The 24540-nt window shown below is 36.7% G+C and overlaps 3 protein-coding genes and 1 long non-coding RNA gene across 4 annotated transcripts; 1 reads left to right on the plus strand and 3 right to left on the minus strand.

Moving 5' to 3' along the window:
- Positions 1 to 76: 76 nt before the first annotated feature.
- Positions 77 to 1387, plus strand: LOC102237789. The gene is made up of 3 exons (XR_312745.2): positions 77 to 194; positions 538 to 605; positions 1184 to 1387. It is a non-coding gene; the product is annotated as an uncharacterized LOC102237789 (long non-coding RNA).
- A 305-nt stretch (positions 1388 to 1692) lies between these two features.
- Positions 1693 to 5973, minus strand: LOC102237950 (dihydrofolate reductase-like). Its single transcript, XM_005803268.3, has 6 exons — positions 5765 to 5973; positions 4938 to 4987; positions 4749 to 4854; positions 4493 to 4619; positions 3343 to 3458; positions 1693 to 2317 (listed from the first exon to the last, which is right to left on the minus strand). The coding sequence occupies exons 1-6, from the start codon at positions 5869 to 5871 to the stop codon at positions 2227 to 2229; spliced, it is 597 nt and encodes a 198-aa protein (XP_005803325.1). The 5' UTR covers positions 5872 to 5973; the 3' UTR covers positions 1693 to 2226.
- A 3335-nt stretch (positions 5974 to 9308) lies between these two features.
- On the minus strand, positions 9309 to 12675 carry LOC111611777 (gastrula zinc finger protein XlCGF8.2DB-like; the record flags this gene model as incomplete). The annotated part of the gene is made up of 4 exons (XM_023349749.1): positions 12427 to 12675; positions 10327 to 10736; positions 9487 to 9990; positions 9309 to 9413 (listed from the first exon to the last, which is right to left on the minus strand). Coding segments are annotated over exons 1-4 (1083 nt in total), but the record flags the coding sequence as incomplete, so codon positions are not given.
- Positions 12676 to 13644: 969 nt separating this feature from the next.
- Positions 13645 to 23730, minus strand: LOC102219615 (cryptochrome-1-like). Its single transcript, XM_005815648.3, has 11 exons — positions 23012 to 23730; positions 21028 to 21136; positions 20123 to 20265; positions 19815 to 19999; positions 19308 to 19396; positions 18469 to 18609; positions 18034 to 18345; positions 16828 to 16979; positions 16335 to 16537; positions 14827 to 14955; positions 13645 to 14478 (listed from the first exon to the last, which is right to left on the minus strand). The coding sequence occupies exons 1-11, from the start codon at positions 23185 to 23187 to the stop codon at positions 14393 to 14395; spliced, it is 1725 nt and encodes a 574-aa protein (XP_005815705.1). The 5' UTR covers positions 23188 to 23730; the 3' UTR covers positions 13645 to 14392.
- Between the last annotated feature and the right edge of the window lie 810 nt (positions 23731 to 24540).

A 24540-nucleotide genomic window follows, 5' to 3' on the forward strand; every position in this document is an offset into this window, starting at 1 on the left:
TTGTTTGTGGACAAAAACTTGAATAAAGCCGATTCTGATTCCACTTTTGTATCCAAAAGACTTTTCGAATTTCAGTCTTTTAAACTGCCCTTGCCACTGGTTGCCTTGGAAACCAAAAGCACCAGTCAGACTGATCATATCAAAACAAACAGCAAACTTGCAAGAACATATTGGACATCTGCCACTGCTGAACGGTAAGTTTGTTTTCTGTAGTTTGGAGTAGAAAATATCTGGGGGTAGTTCTGTGTTTGATATTTTCATGCTGAAAAAATATGAATAGTCACATAGCTGTACAATTGCAGTTAAAACCAAAGTTGATTAAATATGACTAATCACATTGAAGAGCGTACAGGGCCTGCAGTTGATTTCACTTTGTCATCTCTTTTTGAATTTAGATTTTTTTTTCTTTTTCGGCCAAACTGGTTGTGAAAGAAAATGTGTTCACTTTTCAAAAGAAAACAAGTCTATTTATACGTTTTCTGGCAGCATCTTGTTCTTCCTCTTTCTGATTTTGATGCCTTGTTGTGCTTCAACCAGAGATGGATCACAAATGGAAGACATTGAAGCGGATGTCAAGAGCAACAAGAGTGACAAATTTACAGGAGGTCAGTCCTATACAATACAGTCATATTCAATAAATTAGAGTGTGGGTTATGATGAGGCTCAATTGTCAGCTTAAAAGTACCTTCTGAAACCTACGGGTATTAAACTTATTTTTCATTAGACCCACATTTCTGCATTAAGAATGTCTTTTATTGGTCTGATGTAATATTCTAATTTTAAATGTTATGTTTTCATCACCTGTAGGCAAAAGATCTTTGTCGACAGAAATAAAAACTTTAAAACATCAGTTTGTGTGTAATTAGGCTATATAACCAGTTTTACTTGTGCACTGAATTGCTGAAATACATAAATTTTTCATTAATACTCTAATTTGTCAAATTATATTGATATTGTGCTTTATGATTGTAAATCTGCACAATAGTGGATCATGTCAAATATATTTAAAGTTATTAAATCTGGACTAAATTACCCCAAATAAAACCAAGATTGGGCGCATTGAATGAGATTTGTCTCCCCCTCATACAAGATGTTATGGAAAATCTTTCATTCTGTCTTGTACAATCATGATGAAATATTTCACTATATTTCTTTTGCTGTTTCTCCTGATTTGGCTCCTCAGAATTATAGTGGCATCAACAGGAACAAAATCCACGATGAGTTTACGAGCAGAGCTGATGACAGAAAACATGACGAGCCATCCCGTTCTGCTGAGGGCAGACTGCAATTTGGGAGCCTTTCAACTTTTCCTAAACAGGTTACCAAAACTGGAAAGACTTATATCCGTGACAGGTGTGAGAATAATTTCCTAAGAAAACGCATTCGATAGACCATCAACACATCCACACCGCGTCGTCTATCCCAAGCAAATGTGCACTTTCTGTCCTCTCCGATGGCACCATCTAGTGGCTTAAACGACCAACTACAACCCGATTGTAAAGGAACATTTTATTCACACGGAAAGAAACATCGACTTGTAAATTGATTTTCTAGTTAGAAGAATAACACCTGCTTGTGTCTGAATAAACGATCTCAAACAGGAATACACAGGGTGAAATAATAATAATAATAATAAAAACACTAAAACATGTTCTATTCAAAATAAATTACAAATTGCAACATTTGCCCACATCTGTTTAAATCATTTAATACAAGTTGAATTATGTCTGTAACTCCCCAAAGTATCAATCAGTTAAGGGGGAAAACTTACAGAGTGACACACATTTCCATCGTTGGTGCGGAAGATTTTTATGCAAGGACAATACAAAGACCCAAAGAGTTAAATGTTGACAGCTCTGTCCAAGAGGAGGAACTTTTTAATACCAGAGTCTGTCCAAACACATTGAAGAAGACTACAAATCTATGGAAAAAAATGTTTTATTCAATTCTAAAATACTGATTGATTCCATAGATAAATTAAGTGTTAATTAAACTAATTATTTCATTAATTGTATGTACTTTATGCAATATTAAAATACAGTATTAAATTGCACAAATTTAGTGTGTAGTGTGTGATGAAAGTTATATTCTTTTCAATTCAATGTGTATTATTTGCTGTCCTAAAACTCCACAGTTTTGGATATGATTCACCAAGGAGTGTAAAGATAAGTTTGCTAAAAACCTTTTCTGCTTCTTTTTTTGCAATTATTTCAATTGTTTTTTCATCTAGAAGGCATCATCCGTCTTCTTCTTGAAAACTTGGCATTTGAACCTAATCCCATTCTCCTCTTGAATTTCACTCGGTACATCTGGAAATCTTAGTTGGAAACAAATGAAAAACAAGTGAGTCAGGTATGTCATACATATACATATATGACTTATATAGCAATAACTTTGCTAGTGAGTTGTGTACACACGCACACACACACATATATATAATACCTACATGTTATAAAAACTCAAAAAGAAGACCTCTATAAAAACATTTAAATCTAACGCAGATTACCATCTTTGTACAAGATTTACTCTGAAAATGTTCCAGAGTAAATACAAAAAAAGGATTTGAAATGATCATTGTTTTTAGGAGAGTTGTCCAAGCCAACCTGACCATTATTGAAAAATTATTCATAACCCATCAAACTGCCAAAGTCCATTTCTGAATAGGTAAAAACCACAAAATGAATGTTTTTGGAGTGGTGTAGTTAGATTCTGTTTGGGTCGATATTAAAAAGACCTTCCATGCTTGAAACTCTGAAATAGGACTATTCTTTAAAGCAAAGTAACTCAGGATGATACCAAAGCAATGTAAAACACTTAGTCAATTATAAAAAGCATTTAATGGCACTTGTTGCTGCTTGAAGACAATACAACTTATTAGATTTAGAGGGCACATTTTCAAATTTGGGCAGGTTGGTTTAGATGTGATGTGATGAACATTTGTTTGACAATCTAAAACATTTCAGTGTGGCACAAAATCAAAAACAAAACACACCTGCAAATAAATTGTCACGGAATGAAGTTTATGATTTGCATTTAGTGATAATTTACTATTTCTTAAAATAGGAACAAAATCTAACTTTGATGAACACATTGTTAGTAATTTGCATTTCAGATTTATTCTATTCACAGCAGCAAAGCTCTTCAAAGCTCTGGTTTGGGTCAGCAAATCCTTTTAAGCTTCACTGACAATATTGCTGACTCTTGCTTTCCATTTCTTTGCCACGGGGCCAAATAGCTCTGTCACTAAACAGCTTAAATGCAGGCAGGTTTCAGATGCATCGCCCCAGTTTTCAGAAAAGAAAAACAAATGCCCGTCAGTTTCAGAATGAGACGAAATCTTACTTTTCCTGTAATTTAAATAATTCTCTGTCAAACTCAGGAAAGAACACATCACAGTCAAAGTCGGCCATGACATCGGTCAGGTAAAGAAGGTCACACCACGGGTGCTTCAATGCATCCTGGTAGGGCAGAGTAGAGCGCAGAAAATCCAGTTAGAGTACAAACATTAATCTGTAATACATCACTCAGACTTTGGATTATTAGCTCTGAAATGGTTCAAATAATTTAAACTGATATTTAAAATAAGTCCACACCTTGTTGACTTAAAAGCCATTGCAAAACACACAAACTTTATGGATGGATAGATGGAAAACAAACAAAAACCAAAGATCTGTTTATGCTTGGAGAGTAAGCTTCCATTTTATCCTGAACAACAGAATAATGCGCTTGTTGTTGTTGTTCTGCCTGTCTGCTAGTGTTCTGCTAAGTCCATTCTCTAAATCACAGTTTCTGTCTTTATTCTAGTTGATTAGGAAAGGAATTTTGGCAAAGCCGGGATTTATGCAAGACCGGATAAATAATTCAATCATTTATAACAAGAGGGAATTTCTAACAATAGGAGGCCAAAAAAGGGAGGAAAGAAAGTTAGATTAGCACGTTCTTGAAAAAAAATTCAGCGTAACACGTGCCTAATTTTCATTACTCGCTAAAACATCAGCAATGCAGCTCAAATATCTTCTAAAAACAACAGGAAAAGCCTCATGCAAGTTAATTATTGTAATTAAACCCCTTTCAATCAATTCCTTTTGGCTTAGAACTGTGCTAGGACATTGCAAATGCTAAATACCTCAGACCTACAAGATGTGCATCATTCTGCCACGAGATGGCGCCACCTATTATTCACAGTGTTTCATTTGCACTATATTTAGCATATTGTCAATCATAATTCTGTTCATCGGAGAACTACAATTCACTATACTAACATCAAAATGATGAAACTTTGAGGCCATTCTGGAGACATCATTGAGTTGCTATACTGAAAATTTTCCAACCTTGTTTGAAATATAAGTATTGCACTTTACTGAAACTAACTATACTTAGTTGCAGTTGTTGTGTTGATTCTGGGCCAGTTTGTAGAAAAATATAACAAATGCATTATATTAAAGTATCTTAAACTTGTTCTACTGTTAAAATATGGATCAGGTTGATTCACCTCATAGACCTGCGTCCCACCAAGAATCCAGACGGTCTCTATTATGTCAGACAGGGGAGGCTGAGCAGCCAGGCGGACAGCACTTTCAAAGTCTTGACACAAGAAGTGGGCATGATCTGGGGCAGAGCTGTGAGAAAAATTAATTCACAGAAATAAGGAAAAGAAAAAAGTGAGTAGTTTGTTTATGAAAATCAGGCGTTTTTGCTAAAGCTCATATTGCTACATATAACTGTAGGTGTTTGTGTAGCATACCCACCTCAATGTTTTACTGAGCACTACATGCAGAGAGTTGGCCAGTGGAAACATATTTTCGGAATGGGAATTCCAGCAGAGCCGCCCCCAAATCAGCAAATTCATGTTACCTGTAGAATAGCAGAATATGACCTAAAAATGTGTTCAAGCTGGAGCCTTAAAACTATTTTCTTGAAGTAACGTTGAGCACTACCTGGTCGCGACACTCTTGTGATGGTGTTCAGAAAGTACTGGAATTCAGATCTGTGGATATCATAGTTTCCACAGTTAGGCCATAAACATTTAGTTTTTGCTCACTGATTCCACATACTGATGTTTTTCCACATGCAGAAAATAGGTGGAAAGGAAAACAATAACGGCTCCACTTCCTTCACACACAGGACACCAATTTAACAACTGCACAGAGTTGCTCATAACATACTCTATGTGATGCTGGGATGCCTTTAGCCTTACAAATTAAGGTACAACGTTATCATCAGCGTATACACTTATAATTCTTAGAGAGCTTTGCAGCCAATCTCCTACAGCTGCTATGAGTGACTGTACAGCATCTTTTTAGTTATCCATAAGTTTCTACCATTTCTTTACATTTTGCTGCTATTCTCAAGTTCATTGACCAGTATATAACTTATTCTTTAACATCCATATGGCTGTGTGGATTAAGCAACTTCACCACAGAGCTTAACTAATGCCATACTCGTGATTATTCAGTACCAGAATTAGAGCAGACTGCGTCATTAATTTTGGAATACTGATAAAAATATAAAGGATCATTCTAGTAAAATTAATTAAACTTCAACAAATGAACAAAATAAATTTTAAGTAACTGTTACGCTTTGATCAAACTCATACTAATGATTATTAAAACAGTATACGCTTTTTTTTACGTAGAAAAACAGTAAGAGCTACGTTTTTCTTTAAATTTGTCATTTTTATTCTATAGCATTAAAAAGTCAAAAATCGAGCAGCCTTGAGTACATAATACAATATGTATGCAGTGTGTTAAGCTGCTATTCTCACGGTAAACTCCAGGGCAGCGTCCCGTCTTTCCCCATTCCCATGTTGTTGCAAATCGCCGCTATGAGCTGAACGGGTTTCTTCCGCACCGTTTCCCGATCCTGCTCCATCTCCAGCAACAGGCGGTGTAGAAAATCTCAACCAGGAAGCAGCGCAGGTTGGAGGTCTGCAGCACGAAGCTGCATGTGTGTGAGTTGAACATTTTTATTGAATTTGCGCTGAGCTGTCCCCGCCCACCGAGCGGCTGCTGCCATTGGACACGGTGCAGCGTTTCCTCGTTTTTTGTTGTCACAAAACCGTAACCGAGTGAGTCACAGGCTGCACAGATTACACAAGGATGATCAAATGTGTTGCATCTTCATGTAGTGCTTACACAGATTAGAGTTGTGTTCTGTATTTGAAGCGCAAGTCATAATCGACCGATTTTGCAATATTTGAATATTCACGCATTTGGGACAAGGCGCATAGCAACAACTTGGTTTAGTTCTGGTTGATAGGAAAATGAAAAACCTGACTTGCATGTGGTTTTCCTTATGTGATGGTTTCTGTTTTGACTGAAGCCGAGAGAGAGAGAGAGGAAAAAAACACGTGCACATAAAGCGGCCTATTCATTTTCTCATATTTGAACAAGAAAAAAAATGAATGGGTTTAACACAGACATTTTCTATCGCTTAGCTTACAGTTATTACCATGATCGACATAAATGTGGCATTTCACAGCTGCGCTGGCCAAATGATGAGCTTTTCTCGAAGCACCAACTGGTTTGGTGTAAAATGACAACAAACAAACAAACAAAAAAGAAGCCCCGCATGTTTGGTGCAGGGTTACTTCTTATCTAAAGGTCTTGGGAAATTTGCTAAAGTTCACGGGTGGATCCTTTGACCACCCGCTGAATGACAATGAGGTTCACTACCAGTGAACATAAAATACGGCTCTTAGTAAAGCGTCTATTTAGAGAGAGGAAACTTCGTTAAATTGGCATAGGAGTCTGCATGCTGAACACTGACATGCCCATGGTACTGACAGCAGGAGTGCCAATAATTTTCTTTTTTTAAATTGAATAAATAACAGTTGGATTTTTCTAGTTTTCAGTGTGCGATCATGCTACTGCGTCACTCAAGGATTACATACTATTAATAAATAACCGTTCATTTTAAATAATCAACACAGATAATCTGATGAATTTTACTTTTCGAATTATTCCTAAATAAAATCAACTAAATCCAATTTAACTTCAATTCTATTTAATTTTTGAGACTTCTTTTTCTTTTTTTAAACGATGCATGCATGCATGCAAAAAAAAAAAAAGTATGGCAATTTACAATAGTGCAAATCTAGAGGGCTTCGCAGAGACAAACTTAGAAATGGGAACACAAAAGCATAAGTGACATAAAATATATTAAATAAAACTACAAGTGGACGATTATTTTGGTTTTAACATGCATCAATGAGCAATTCCATTAATATTTCAGTCAGGTATCCATGTTTCAATATATTTCAGAGATTCCCAATACCATTGGAATTCAGATTTTAAAAAAAATTAAAAACTGGGGATTATCTTAGCTCTCTTTGTTTATGAATAAACATTTTTACCAGACAAAATATTAATTACAACACAGTTGTAGATTTTTGTTATTCAATAATACTCCAATTATTCAGCTTAAACGACAGTTTTTTTTCTGTCACCAAACTCGCAGACTATTTCATTTTTCCTGCTGATTCTACTCATTACATTTCAGTAACTGTTCTCCTGCTGAACTCATATTTCTGCAAATTTCAGCAAGAGCATTCGATGAATGCAACATGTGCCCTTTTAACATACAGTTAAGAAGCTATTTGTTAAAGACACGTCCATTTTTATAGAAAATGCAATTGTTCTTGTTACGTTCCAAGACTTTAAACATATATCTATAAAAGAATCTTTAAAAGGAGACAGCATCAGAAATGAGAAAAATTATACAATTAAGATGGGAGTCACCAAATTATTGAAGACAATAATCACACATTCTTTGTACAATCAAGAATAATAAATGCATGAAAATAGTTTACAGATGGTATTACATTTCCTGTAATGGACAAAGGTATCTTAATGTATCTGAAAAGCTTGTAGACAGCTAAAAATAAGACTTTTTAATATAATTTGAAACAAATGACAGAATCGGTTTCAATCTCATTTTGCTTTTAAGACAAATCTGTCAACACTTCCGACCGCCTCCCCTCGTCCCTCACGCCCCCTAAATATTCATATTCATATTCATGACCTGTCATATTGAAGTTTGACGAGAGGCTGTACCTACTGTACATGTTGGTTCCACAGCTTCCCCTGAAAATATGGATAAAATCAATCATTACAGAGTAAAAGTAATTTGAAGAAGGAGAAGCATATAAACAAGTCAAGTCAATGACGAGTCAATGACATGATGCAATCTGCATTTTTAACTCGGATAACTTAACTTTTTTTTTTGTGACTTGTATTATACATTTAAATTGCTGCACTATATAATAAGTAGAATAGAAATGACTTTTTTTTTTGGTAAATTGTAAATTGTCTTGAGATTACCTATTGTAAATTAGTGTTATACAAATCAACTGAATTGAATTTAGAAATGTGACTGGACTTAAGAGAAATTATACAGTGTTTTATAGGTTGATGAAAGCAAAGATTGGTATTTTTTTCTGCAGAGCCATCCTCTCAGCAGCAGTGCAGCTGCTGTGCCACAAGTGATGCAGACAGAGAACGCTCTCCACCCCACAGCGATAATAGCTGCTAACCTTAACAGGTTCATTTACTGTTACCCAACATGATGTAGCATTTAAGGTAACATTAGCTTTTGTTTAATTGGGACAAAAAAGCTAAGCTAAACTTACTCAATGGATTGAGTTAATGTTATGCTAACATACCGCAACATGGTAACCAAAGAATTTAAGCTAACATTGGATTTTTTTTTTTAACTAAAACCTAAACCACCCGTATTTAAGGGGTTAAGTCGTGTTAACCAACACGCTAGCGTAAGCCAACATAATATTAATATTTATTATATAGACTGGTCAATATAATTTGAAACAAATAACAGCATCAGTTTCAGTCTAGTTTTGCTTTAAAGACAAACCTATCAAAGATTTTTTTTAATACAGTAAATGTCAAAGTGCAAAACAATTACCGTAATGAAAATCTACACAGAGTGCACAACAGCACATTTTATTTTGGATTAAAAATATATTAAAGTAAACGTAATTCACCCCACTCATTCTTTCCATACAGAATAATACAAATCAATACTTCAAATTCATATTGTACATCTCTAAGTATCCAAATGTCAAGATCCAAATTATCACATTTAACAAATTAGAAACTTAAACCATTTTCCCACTTTATAAACAAGAAAGCCCTCCAGTTTTCATCTAAATGACTTTTATAATGAACCTCAACATAGGACAAATATGGAAAATAGTTCTACTGCTTTTCACCTGTGTGAATCATCATGTGCTGAGTTAAATTCAGCTTTCGACTAAAACTTTGTCCACAGTTCCCACATGAAAACGGCTTTTCACCAGTGTGAATCATCATGTGCTGAGTTAAATCCTGTTTATGACTAAAACTTTGTCCACAGTTCCCACATGAAAACAGCTTTTCACCAGTGTGAATCATCATGTGCCGAGCTAAATCCTGTACTTTGTCCACAGTTCCCACATGAAAACGGCTTTTCACCAGTGTGAATCATCATGTGCTGAGTTAAATTCTGTTTTCGACTAAAATGTTTTCCACAGTTCCCACATGAAAACGGCTTTTCACCAGTGTGAATCATCATGTGCTGAGTTAAATCCTGTTTATGACTAAAACTTTGTCCACAGTTCCCACATGAAAACAGCTTTTCACCAGTGTGAATCATCATGTGCTGAGTTAAATTCTGTTTTCGACTAAAATGTTTTCCACAGTTCCCACATGAAAACGGCTTTTCACCAGTGTGAATCATCATGTGCTGAGTTAAATTCTGTTTTCGACTAAAACTTTGTCCACAGTTCCCACATGAAAACGGCTTTTCACCAGTGTGAATCATCCTGTGCTGAGTTAAATTCTGTTTATGACTAAAACCTTTTCCACAGTCCCCACATGAAAACGGCTTTTCACCAGTGTGAATCATCATGTGCTGAGTTAAATCCTGTTTTCGACTAAAACTTTGTCCACAGTTCCCACATGAAAACGGCTTTTCACCAGTGTGAATCATCATGTGCTGAGTTAAATTCTGTTTATGACTAAAACTTTTTCCACAGTCCCCACATGGAAACGGCTTTTCACCAGTGTGAATCATCATGTGCTGAGTTAAATGATGCTTTTGACTAAAACTTTGTCCACAGTTCCCACATGGAAACGGCTTTTCACCAGTGTGAATCATCACGTGCCGAGTTAAATGATGCTTTTGACTAAAACTTTTTCCACAGTTCCCACATGAAAACGGCTTTTCACCAGTGTGAATCATCATGTGCCGAGTTAAATGATGCTTTTGACTAAAACTTTTTCCACAGTTCACAGATGGAAACGCCTTTTCACCGGTGTGAATTATAATATGATCATTGAGGGCATATTTGGCAGTGAAACGTTTTTCACAGATGACACATGAGAAAGGTTTGCTTCTTTCCTGATTTTTCTTCTCAGCTGCAGGAGCTTCCTGGAAGTTGACTTGGTTCCCGTTTGGTTCTGATTCAGAGTCTTGTGTTTGCACATAAACAGTAGCCCCCATGAAGGTATCAGTCTCCTGTTTTGATGCAACCTGTTCTTCACTCTGACTGCAGTAAACTTCTTTCTCTTCCACTTTTATCTGCTGATGTTTTAGATCCTCCTGCTCTTCTTTTCTCTGTTGATCATCTGGCTCTTCCTGTTCTTGTTTCACCTGCAGAGGTTCTAACTCCTCCTGGTCCAGAATGGAGCTCCTCTTCAGGTCACATAGCTTCTTATAAACGTTATGTCGTTGGCAATCTAGAGAAGAAAACAGAAAAAAGAGGAATTGTTAACTTTATTTATTGAAGTAAATGAGAGAAGACTTTAATTTAATCCCAAATTTGTAATTGGAAATTTTTAATTAAGTGCAAGTTATAATTATTTCTGTTATTTAGGAATTATTACATTTTATGTTGGTTATGTTAGTTAAATGTCAGTTTTATATTCAGGATTTATTGTTGCCAGTGGGAAACTACGTGAACTAATTTACACTAATCTAATATATTTATACAGACAATAGATTAGATTGTATGTATAAATAGATACATACCTTTTAAAGGTACTGAAGACTTTTTAAAGAACATATGTACAAGATATTTTACTTATAGTTGATTATTAAAGTATTTTATGGACCTTACCAAGCTCCGCCCACAACCGACCCACGTGACCGCAAGTCTCACAAGCAAAGCCTCACAGCGCGTTGTTTCTACATAAACATGACTGGATTAGTGCATCATTTCTACCGGATTTTCACAATATATCAGCCACTACAATGGACAGAGGAGCTAACAAGTTCATGTCATCATCTGGGAGGTGGTTACTGGTTTCTCAGTCACAAGCTGGTTACAAACCTGAGGCCAGCAGGTGTCAGTCAGTTATGGTAGATCTGAACTTTGGTTTGATGACGTCAATATGAGAAGCTACAGACTGATAGGAGGAACCAAAGAGCTCTGTAAAGGTAAAGGCAAATCTTCTGAAGCTGGGATATAATTAATTTAATTTCACATAATTATCACCGTAGAAGCCATTTGTTTGTTAAAATTTTATTAAATATATTTGTTCTATTTGATGTTTGTTGTGAATGACGTAAACTCACAAACAAACGAGGTAATTAGTCCAACGTTTAGAAACTACAGTGGCTGTAATGCGGCACAGCAAGTAAACAAGTAAACAAAGGTAAAATAACCCGAACAGGTGATCAACTCAAAACCACTCCTACCTTTTTACTCTCTGTCTCTTTGTAGTTTAAACCTGTTACCGTGGCAACCGCCTGCGCCCCTTAAGACGAGCAAAGATTACGTTAAAAACATAACATTCAGTCCGTTATGATATCAAGTTTCCAGGCTTGATATTTATTTCTCGATTATTAATCAGCGCTTCCCTGAACACAGCGATGGTTGATTGACTAGCTGTACTTGATGCTAGCGTGGCTAACACGAGTAACAGTTTAGTCCAAAGCCTTTTCTGTTAAAATAAAATGTTCAGTGTATGTCAGATACAGCACACGTTGCATATTGATCTGTTTAGCTAACGTAAGACTGTGTAGCAGACAGGCTTCAAGGTGTAGAAGTTGTATCAGTTCTGCCTTTATGCTGTACTTAGCTAACAGGAAGCGTCTGTTTGTGAGACTGCCACGCACGTGACCACGTAGAATGGGCATCAGCCAATGAAAAGCGGCCCCTCTGGTAATGTCCGTTGACTTTGCTCTTGTACAGGCAAAACGTAAAGATGCCTGGTCATGTGACGATTCGCCGTAGCTAGATGAAACTGATACAACTTACCTGAGTTGTTTTTACCGAGAAATCGATCAGAAGCGCCGTGAAAATGGTCAGATCCGCCTCTCTGGCTGTAATGCGCGCTCCCGACACGGGGGGAACAAATTTTCTCAGGGGAACAGAATTGCGCACAAGACCTGCGAGACGGAACACCAAACGTTGGTGTTTCCTACCTATTCGGTGCAAGATTATCTGGGGAGTCCGGGAAAAAGCCAGCAGTCTGCGCTGATCGTCCATCTCTTCCTCCGACTCGACGGTTATTTCGCTAAACTCTGTGAATGTTTCTTCCGCAACACTTAACCACTTGTTAATGAACTTGTTTAAGCTGGACCGAAGAAATGTTTAAACATTCACACGTTAAACAAAACAGACCACGTGCCCTCCGTCTTCATCCTCTACAACGGCTTCTTCTTCTTCTTCGATTTTTTTTTTGGCGGTTGGCAAACCTATGGAAGCCCGTTTCCGCCACTCTGTTAAAAAAAATAAAAATAAATTATCTCATTATAATGAGATAGAGTTATTTTAGATTTTAGAGTTTAAAGTCTTTCTGTTTTTTACAGGATATGTATGCCTTTAAGCATATATTGTATGATACAGTAAATAAGCAAAGAGTTCCTGTTCAAAACTCATTATAATGAGTATCTCATTATAATGAGATAGTATTATAATACTATACTATAATTTATTTTTATTTTTTTAACAGAGTGGCGGAAACGGGCTTCCATATACTGCAGAAAAAGTCTCGCAAGGATTTCTACACATCGTTACCATGAATGCCAATTATGTCGTTGCATCTTTACTACTCAAACATGTCAGTTGGTTTGTTGGCATTGTGTTCAGTACAGAATGGACTAAAGATTGGGCGTTATTTATAAGATTGGTACAGTATTTTTAGGTCCCTATATTCTCCAGTGGTGTTATTCAAGAGCCAGAGTCCTGCAACTTTTAGATGTGTTAATTCTCGTGATAATTTCTTGAAAAAGGAAACCTTATAAAAACAAAAAGTGAAAAACTTAAAATTATATATGAAAACATTTCTAAATTTTCATGTGATTAATTCTTGCATTATAAAATGAGTTAATGAAAATGAAACTAGGTTTTTGGAAAGTTAAATAATTTGTTTAAAATTATTCTTTAGTGTATACTTTTTGGGTATACTTCAAGGGGAATTGCATACTCTTCAATGGAGCTCCAATCTGACCAGTCGCTGCAGGAAATGCAGACGTATTTCAATGACTTCAGCTGCATTTCATTTCGCTAAAAGGCCTGACTTGCTGTTTTATGGAGTCATTTCAATTCTAAAATGCCACCAAGAACCATTGCATTTAAATATCAGATTACTGCATTTCCTTTGGTGAACAGAAAAATGGAAGCTTTATCAAAGGCAAAACTTTATCATTTTTTGTCTTTTATTGTCATGTCAAAACATTCAGAAAATTGTCATTATTTATACAAAACACATTTACGATCACTGAGGTGACAAAAGAATATATATTTAAATTATAATCTTTACATTTCAGTACCTTTGTTCACAGACTTTTTTGAGACCACAGCAAAATATACAAAAACATAAAATCAGTTCCAAATATTTACAAAATGATTAATATTGACTGGCTTCTACTGTACATAAGACTCTTAGCTCAGAAAATAAATCTCAACTTTTGTGGAATGAAAACTCCAAATTGTTCATTGTTGTGCTGAAACAACAGGTGTTTTATTTATGTGTATGAGTTTAAGAAGATGCTTTACTCTTCCATCAAAATGCTAAATGATGTGAAGAAATATTGTTTGGCAGGTTCATCATTCTTGCAGTTACACACTGCAGTGGAAGACAACAGGCTGTGTCATTTTTGCATGGTTTGGTCTGATATATTACAGTTTTATGACGTTGTACCTGAGAGGTAAAACAGCTCCCATCCTGTAACTAACACATGTCAACAAGCAATATCTAAAATGGAAGCAACTCACAATTCACTTGATGTTTAAAACTTCTTCCTGCACAAAAGAAATACTGAATGGTACCAGCAGATTAACGGTCTCATCTCCATCGTCATTCGGCAGGAGTTAATTGTTGCTACCGGAGAACATGGAACAGAAACCATGTGAGGGATTATTAATATCCATTATTAATATCCCAAGCTATTTGCTGTGCTTCCAGGATTTGAAGCTGCATTCAGGTTCCGTCTCTTCATGACGGCGTTTCTGCGAGGACTGTCTCCGTCCAACTATCAAATATGACACAGGAGAGACATCGACAAGATTTCAGACACATTAGCAAGCAGCTTTCATTGATGAGTGACAAAAAATGCTGACAGCCTATTATAGTGCTGAAGATATATTACACTTTTCTCCTCACAGAGTATTAGAGATGCGTCATAATAACTCATTATATTCATCTAACACTTGTAAACAACCTAGAGCAGCTCTGCAAGGCCACATTCCAAATGCTGGGTATCACGCTCTAGTCTCATGAGAATCAATTTTAGTCTTGAATAATATGATGATTCTTCTGCAAAAATCACAGCGTACTGAGAATAATGCACAACTTAATTGTATTCTTAAAGTTGCCGTACCTGTTTGAGATGTTCCCTCCTGCAACAGGGGGCTTTCAAAGGACCTTACAGCAGAGTAAGCATTGGCTCCTCCAACGTTGCTACCATTTGCACCATTGTTAGGATTTGCTGGAACAGTTGCAAGTAGCCCTGAAACATAAACAGTATTTCATGCTTATTCATCATGTAGCTTTAAATTAAAATTTAGAAATGCTCCTATATGGGATTAAATTATTTGACCAAGCTGCCATCTGACATGCACAGAGACATCAGCAATTACTCATATTAAGTATAAAAACACTGGTAAAGTGAACAACGTGTGTTTATGTGTTTCATGCTTTACTACCAGCCGTAAAACAAATTGCCCTTCAGAATAATGATAGTTTGCCTTGCAAAAGTATTCATGGCCCTTGAACTATTTCACATTTGTCACAGTACAACCACAAAATCAAATGTACTTTATTGCAGTTGTATGAGTGAGAGTAACACAACATTGACAACAACTAAGGTGCGAGACAAAAGGATACATAATTTTCAATACAGGTTTTCCACAAGCCACACTGGTGACACAGCAAACACGTTTATGAAGCTGCTGCACTCATATGAGACCAAAAAACAATCATTCGAAACGCTACTGATGGAAGAAAACTAAAGTTGCATTTCTTAACGGTTTTTAACATACCGTAATTTCCTGCAACCATTTTATTTACATAGATTGTTACTTTGCATTTACACAGACGATGTCCCCTGACACTGACCCTCTGTGCCTTCGGCAAGGGTGTGGCGGCTATCTGGGAAAACAGATTTCTGCCCAACAACATCAACATCAAGAGTCCACACACACTGAAATCAAATATAAATGGCATTAATGTCTAAATGGTCTCAGTGCTTACAATTAAATGCTAAGTAGTGGCAACTTGGCTTTCCTGATGAAGTGAGTTAAGTGGGTAAGTAGTAATGTGACAAAAAGTAAGTGGTTATATTTTGAAATGGGCTGTACTTATAAACTTACTTATTTTCCTCCACATAAATATTTTGTTTGTTTTATCTGTATGAAAACATAACTTTCGTAAGAGAGGAGAACACAGCAGCAGATTGTACTGTGAAGAATGTTAATGCATTGAGAAGAAGAATTCAGCTATAGCTTAAAGTAATAAAACAGATGAGGTTGTCACTGTAAGCATGGGTGGGACTGAACATTTTTGGACCTGTTCTACTGCGTTAGAGTTTGGGTCAGAGGAAAGAAACAAGATCTAATAGGTTATGTGACGATGTGACTTAGTGTCTAAGAGACTAACTGCTTGTGTCAAAGCAGGACAACTCATTACGGTCGATGGCTGTGATGGCCATCGCCTGTAGGAATAAATTGAAGATCTGTCTCATTCTTTTTTCTAAAGATAAATTGTTCTTACAGCTGCCTTCAACTTTGTTAAAACTAAAAAAATTGAAGGCACCTGCCATTCATTGCATCTAATATTAATCTACAGTGTGCTTGAAGATTTAACAATCATCCAGCTCTAGTCTTTTACCCAGTCCTTTGTAGCAGGAGAGCTGCTGGTAAATCTGCTTCATCCTCTCGATGTTGACGCGGCTGGCCTCGGCGTGGTTCACCATGGGTCTGGGGTAGTTGGTTCCTATGATACACTTCGCTGCCTTTTGCACATCCTCCGGGGCATTCCAAGGATCATAGATGTATTTTGCAGGAAAACCCCTCAACACAGGCAAGTAACGACTGAAAAAAAGAAAGATGCACAAAATAAAACACAGGGACAAAGCACCCTTTGTTTTCACTGTATTAAGGAACTTTTTCATAGGGACAGTGAAGATACAAGATGCACTTGCTATTTTTGCAATTTTGTGAAACCATCTGACATTCCTTCCCCCCATGTGAGGGTTTAGAAAAGCACAAGTTAACCATGAGATTTTGGTTTCCCAGTTTAATCTCTGTGAGAAGCACAAAACAAACATCCTAACCTTAAGAAAGACAACATTTTTTATATTCACGTGAAAGCAGTGACTGACCGTATGTAGTCGCCACTGGGGTCAGTGCGTCGACCAAATCCCACGGGACAGTAGCAGTGGAAAAACTGCTGGAAAAATGAACTGCAAGAAAGCCACATCCAGCTGCCGGCGTTTACACTCCAGTCTGCATCGAGTAACAACTCCTCAAAGACCTGCGAACAAACAACAATACTTTACTACTTCCATTTATTCCAATGTTTTAGATGACTCAACCGAGAAGTTAATTGTGACACATAGGGTCAAAAGTTTACATTCACTTAATTCATCTTAATTATCTTAATCTTAATTAATTACGTTCATCTTTCATCTGAGCCATATAAACGGATTGCAGCAAACAGCGAGAAACTACTGCAACATCAGTGCCACTGTCTACAGGGGAGGAAGTTCCATGTTCCCATGGACTGAGAGGATGCTGACCAAAAGTAAGTGTATGGTCCAAAAACACATTAAACCTAAACTGAATGTTGCTGCAAACAGAGAGGCCAATGCCTGCTGCAGCAAGGTTTTAGTGTTAAACAAGACAAAGATAGAGCTTTTTAGCCATAATGAAAAAATATATATGTTTAGCAAAGTCAAGTGAGACTTTAAGCCAAAGAACAATATGCCAAGTGCCAAAATCGTAAGTACCAGCATCATGTGTGAGGCTGATTTGTTGCCTGTGATTTTTGTACAAAATCTGAAAACAACAAAGGAGGAGTCTTCATTTGAAAGCTGCTGCTAATGAATGAAGATTAGACACAAAATAAAACATTCAAGCAGGAAAAATCATCCCAAATCTACATCAAAGGACTAAGCAGTATAACATTAAGGTTCTGGAAAGCCTTGAACTTAACAGTACAAAACCTTTGTGGGTAATGCACTGATGTTGTGTTGGTGCCAGAAACCAACCAGCTTAAACATATTTCTTCATTTTTGAGGAAATATTTCCTCATTTGAATAAAAATCTTTGGGCGGGACTATCTGCTTGTTTGAGCTTTTATAATAATTTTTAAAATATGACTAAATTAGACTAAATCCACAACAACTTCAAACTTTCTCATCCAATTATTGGTTTTACCTACAAGTGCTGTACACTTCAATTTCACCCTTGAAAACGAATGGACCACCTGCATCATAAAACCTCCAAAATATGGCATTTATACCCACAATGACAACATGTAAATTTCAGGCAGGAAATGGATTTTTGCTTCTCCTCATTATTCTTACTTTCATGCCTTCTTCCCAGCTGATCCAGAGGTCTCCCCTTGTGAGGAAACAGGCCACAGCGTGCCGGGCCAAATGATGGATCCAGCCCTCCTGTCTCAGCTGGGTCATTATAGCGTCGATCCATGGATAACCTGTTTGTCCCTCTGCCCACTTGGCCAGTGCTTCCGGGTTTCGGTCCCAGGGTATTTGAAGACACACGGGGTTTCCCTCCATCTTGTCAAAGCAGGGATTGTTGGTGGCCGTTGTGTAGAAGAATTCCCTCCATAAGAGCTGGCCATAAAGGGACAGAGGCGGTGTGCTGTTCTTCTTCACCTGATAAATTAAGAAACAAGCCTGTTATTTGTTATAATGACACATTTTCAGTTATTACAGTATATATATTTAGCTAACGTATATTGCAAAGAAATGTTTTTCATCTGTCAGGATCATTTCTACCTTTTTGTAAAGATCTGTGAGTTTGAAGTAGAAGAGCCGACAGGAGAGACATCCAAAGCGCAGATACGGGCTGAGGCCTGTAGGAGCGGCTAACAGGGAGTTGGAGTTCATTCGAGGACGCTCAAAGTTTGCCACCCACGCCTGCAAAAACATTTAGAAAATATTATCATTTTTAGCAACATTTTTATAGCTGACTGCAAAAAGAACAGAATTGACCAGAATAGATTACAGGCATAAGAAATTAGATGCTTATTAATTGATGCCAGTCAAAACTGGAGGCTTACTTTGAAATAAAAACGCTCAGTCAGTAAAAGCAGTAATCTGTTACAACTGTAAATTCACTTCTACCACCATCCATATGCTTTTGAAGTTATCTGAGAAATTCCTCTTCTCATTCTACATTTTCTGATATTCTTTGCTGCTTTAAAATTGTTCAAAAAACTGAATTTGAACTTCAAGTTATATGTGGTGAAAAAGTAAGTTTCACAATCAGCAATATTTTTTTTAATATTGCTGATTGTGTTTTATTCTTTATGCACACCCATCATGATTGATAATAATTGACAGTTATAATTTGTTAAGTTTTAGAACAGGGGTCATTTGTATACTGTAAAAAAACTAAAAAAGGCCTTCTGCTGTCCTCTCTGAACAGGATCCATATATTGAAAGTAGTACTAAAATTATCTCTTCATATCAACATGTTTACAGCAAAAAACTAAATTAAAATCATGAATTAATTGACTATTCAAAAACTAGATTGTGAAATAAGCTATTTTCCCATATATTCAATGATTATATGTATTTCATCGGGTCAGTACTTTAAAAAGGTAAATTTTTACCTTCCTCTCCAGATGTCGTTCTAATCTCATGAGGGCTTCTGTTTCGCCGCCTGGCCAGACTGCAGTGCTGAGGCCTTCTGTCTCAAAACCTACCAGAGGAAAAGTGTTGTTAGTTCATGGCTTTCAGAAACGAGATGGATCAATTAGATTTGTATACCTAGTTGCAACATTCTGGGTTATTTTAGGTAAACCGACCAATAGTATTCATTGATCTTGAGAATAGAAAAACTAATACTATAATGAAACAAGTATTAACAGTTGTGGTTTAAAGCAAAGAGGGAGGTTTGCTAAAAAGCTTGACAATTTCATTAATAATCAAGAAATGTGTCAAAATAAAAATTCTGCAGCAGAGTTTATATATTAGGCATGAAAAATGAAGTTGTCGTTTTTCCTCTAAAAATAGTGTAGCTTAACGAACGAATCGGAAATCACCATTCTAGGTCGAAACAAATAGGTGGCGGAGCCTATAAACACATTTCACAAACTTAAAATGAAGAAGAAGCTCACCAAGCTCTTCAAGGGATGGAACTCCAAACTTGTCATCATGATCATGAGTAATTGGAGTGGTGCAGTTTTTTATTACTTTTGATGTGATTGTCTCTGCAGGCAGCTCCACAGCATCCATTTGGTTAATTATAGCCTGGAAGCGCTTATATGTTAGTGGAGGCTGACCACCATTGAGTTCTATAATCCTTTAAGAGACAAAAAGGCGTTTTAAAGAGGCCCTTACATGTACACGTAGTATGACAACAACAGTTTTAAATAGTTTGATTGCCACAGGAAATTGTCCCAACAAATAATCCAGACTAACTCACTTGTCCAGGTTATAGAGCGTGTGTGAAATCCGGACAGTGACCTCCACGCCAGCCTCATTGGCTAGTTTCTGGATGGCAGCATCACGTTCCTTTCCAAATGGCTCAGAGTCATATTCATAGGATAACCGCGCAATATTCCATTCCTAGGAAACAAATTATTGCACAAAGTCTGAGAAACACAATACTGGAATGTGTTTAAATACAATTAGTTGTTTTATTTAACATCATAAATTTGTCCAAACCGGCCTGAATGTACAAACTCCAAAATCTGATTGTCAATACAGAATTCTGTCAATATTTGGTTTATAACAGGGTATGAAAAAACTTAGACATTATCACAAATCCATCTTTTATTAAAACAGATAAGTAGAATAATCAACACAATCACAAACAGTAATGAAGGGCAGCACAAAATTTAAAACTATCCAAATGAAAATGTTTTTGACTTGCTGGAAAATGTAATCAGTTAATTTTTTTTGCAAGAAAAAAGTATCTGATTTATAGACTTCTTATAATTGTTTACTTGATTTACCCTGTAATGCTGCCTCTATTGTACCATTATCTTATTCGTCCTTGTACTGATATGCTAGATGTTTCAATTAATGGCTTTTTGAATCACTTTTAACAACCACAATGCTGTAGAATTACACTGCTAAAGTTCGTATTTTCATATACTTTTATTGAACCTTGAGTGAACTTGATCTAATGTTGTATTTTCTCAGTTTTGACTCATTAGTTATGTTAGCTTATATATATATTGCATTAAGTTCTAGATGTATATAAAATGTTAAACTTAATTCAATTTCACCATTTATTTAACCTTGTGGTTTTACTTTTTGGAAAAACACATGAGTTAATTCTCATTTTCACCTAGATTAACAAAAACTTGGAAGTAATTTTCATACCCTAAAAAGACGAGGGAAGACATCTGTGGGTTGACCTCTGATCACAAACAAGCGGGAGTTAAGTTTGCGCAGACTTGCATCCAAATCCTCTAAACAATGCAGCAAAAACCTGAGAAAACAGAAGGACAGACGTTACCAAATGACTTATATTTTATGCTGACAGATACACAGAATGCAATCACAAGATCAGTACTGACAAGCATAGTTGATCTGAATGAACTCTTTAGAGGTTGGATATACTGCACAACTCAGACACTTATTTTTATGACTGCATCATGTCTGGATCATGTTAGGGAAAAACAGCCCAGGGCCCCTGAATTATACGAGACTATCACTGCTTCAATGAGAACCTCTAAAATGATGGTTGACAAGTTAGTTTAAAAAGTAAACCACATAAAAACATTGGCACATTGACACTGTTTCTGAGTCTAACATGAAAACTGAACGGCTAAGAAGAACTAGCAATATGGTGATTAGACCAGCAACTCTTTGCCTGGAGCCTTAACCAAGACATGACTGGTCTACACTGTTAGTGCCTAGATAACATTAGTTGAAATGAAATCAAAGTTCAAAAAATAATTTGGGCTGAAACAACACGTGGCTACTGCCACATAGCACCAGATTAACTGCGGAAAATCTACAATTTTCATACGGAACATGATGTATCAAAGATATGATGGTTGACAGAGTAAATACAAATAAAATGAATGATTAAATTGCAAGTAGGTTCACATTCCTAGGAATCTTTCAATTTTTCCACTTGTGTTTATTAATGACATAGATGATGGTGATTTCCTCCAAGTCAGCTGGATTCAACAATCAGCTTCTTATTTGTGCTGGTTTTGAGATGCAAGCTGTTCTCTGGTTGATCCCCTCCAAGTGGGCTGACTCACTGCAGTGCAGTGGATAACATCACCGTGCTTGCACTGTGATTCTGCACAGTTATGAGTCTACAGATGTATACTCTATCAATAAATGCAAAAGACGCAACCCAGAGAGACTAGCAACCAGCGCATGGGTGGTGGAGAATTCAATTTCTGCTTCTAATAAAACTGGGTCTACAAAAGAAATTCACTTGGATAAATTGAAAGTAGTGTTTCTCAATAATATGAAAGACCACGAGATTATGAACTAACATGATTATAAATGAAGAATGTGAATTTCTAAAAATGGCAGATAATAAATGTTATTTTGTGAATAGCACTGGGATTTGGAGAAAAACTTTTATAATCAAATAATAATAAAAAATGTAAAACCCATTATCTACAGTTCTCAAGTAACTCAAATGCAAATGATTGATTGTGATGAATACCAAGTTAGTAAGTATTTCAGAGTAGCAGCTTCACAACTTGTTGGGATCCTTCTTCTGTGAGAAGTGCCGCAAAACAAAGTAAATAATGTAGGATAAGCATCTAAATTTCAAAGTGTTTTTAAATAGTCAGTCACACAGGAGATTATCACATTAGGAGTACAATAATTAATATTTGACAGTATTATAATGATAAAGTCATTGTAAACGATTCCTTATTCTTAGTTATACATATATATATATATATATATATATATATATATATATGTATATATATATATATATATATATATATATAGTTATATGGTTTCTATTCAAACTTTGGATTAAATAAAGAATCAGGAGGTTGAACTTAAAGTTTCATAAGATATTTATTTTCCATCCGTCCATCTATTTTTCATACCTGCCTAATCCTTGCTCGGCTGGTGCTTATCTCCAGCAGCCACAGGTTTGTTTTCTTTGGATGGAGGAAGGATGCCAGAGTACCCAGAGAGAACCCACACATGCATTCAGAGAACATGCAAACCCCACACAGAAAGCCTTCAGCTGAGCAAAAGTTATTTCGTAGCATCTAATTCATACCGTCTAATTAAATCCAGCAGAAGTTGGTCCACTAAGTCCCCATGGAGGCGTTCAGATAAATATCTTTATGACCCCTCCTGTCCAAACTCTTACCTCCATCTATTGATGCCAACACTAGAGGAACCAGCGAACCATGGGTCCAGAATGTAGATGCATCGCAGAGTGTCAGTACCCCGGATAGAGTCCCTCAGAGCCGGGTTGTCGTGCAGTCGCAGTCCCTTCCTAAACCAATGGATGGTGTTGACTCCCATGCTGTCTGAATTCTTCATCGCAGCGTTGAAAATAAAGAGGGTGGTCCTCCCAGTGGCAAAACAAAAGCAAACCAAAGAGGGTGTCCGTTCACGTTTTGTTCTGACAGTAGACAAAAACGAAAGACAGAGTTTTCAACCTGCTCCGCAGTTTTTAGCAGGTTTGTCCAGTTTAACCTTGCTCCATGACTTTATCCACCGAGTTGGGTTTGCTGAGCAGCTCTGGCTGCATGTGTAGACGCAGATAAACCCCGGAACACAGTGAAAACACCCACGAAAAAAAAAGCTAAAAATGAAACTATTTCAAGCTAGTAGCGACAATTGAAGAAAAAGCGAGTGTAGAAATACGACACCTTCAGATGGCTCAAACCCACGTCGCTAAAACGTAAAAAAAACCTTCAAAACGTCCGAAGGTTTACGGTTTATTGCTAGCTCTATAATTAATGCAGGTAAATTTGACAACTATTTTAAAATACGAACACAGTAAATGCTGTAAATGTACACTACGCGTGTTAACAGCTGCCTACAAGATGTCTCTTCTGTGTGTCAACATCTCCACCCACAGGCACAAGAAGGAAGAAACCAGGCGCCCTGATTGGTCAGAACTGGAAGTTATGTAAGACTTTCTCCGTCACGTTTCCGTAATGTGCTTCACAGCCGTCGATTACATGGCGTTTTTCGTTAAACTGCATTTGTTAATCATCAGACTTAAAGTCTAAATACAACATAGTTTGTGTGGATGCGTCTTTTTGTAGTGTAAAACCCTGAAATAATTTACAGAAACGTACTTTACGCGCAGCAAATCAGAGGCCTTAGTTGCCGTTATGTGACTACACAGAAGTACCCGGATGGTCACGCGCCACACGGCGAGGTTCATTCTAATTGGTGCGTTTGATTTAGCATAGCGGTCGCAGGGGTGAAACAGGAACAGTACGTTCGTTCGGTCACGGCCATCCCCGCCCATCCGTAAGAGCGATAATCTCAAACCGATGTGAGTCACGTTAAATTACATAAAACGGTCAGCTGTGACATGGATTCTACTGAACGCGTGTAACACGGGAGCATTTGTTGTTATTACAGGAAGTAATTTAAAAGAATAAATAAACAAACCCCTATTAGCCAGAATAATACTTATCGTATTTTGGCACAGAGTAGGCCTTTATAAAATTAAGGTATCCTCTCCTTCAGGAGGCTCTCACTAAAGTTTTCCAGAGAGAATGTAGACAAATATCAGAATTTATGGGATATTATGGAACGTAATTATTTGAACACCAGAACAGAGTAGGACTAAACATGTCCTACTAAACAGAGGACATGTTTAGTATGAGCCAAGCATCATTCCACAAGAAAAACCTCATGCCAAATGCAAAGCTT

Source organism: Xiphophorus maculatus, chromosome 2, assembly GCF_002775205.1.
Source record: "Xiphophorus maculatus strain JP 163 A chromosome 2, X_maculatus-5.0-male, whole genome shotgun sequence".
NCBI lineage: Eukaryota > Metazoa > Chordata > Actinopteri > Cyprinodontiformes > Poeciliidae > Xiphophorus > Xiphophorus maculatus.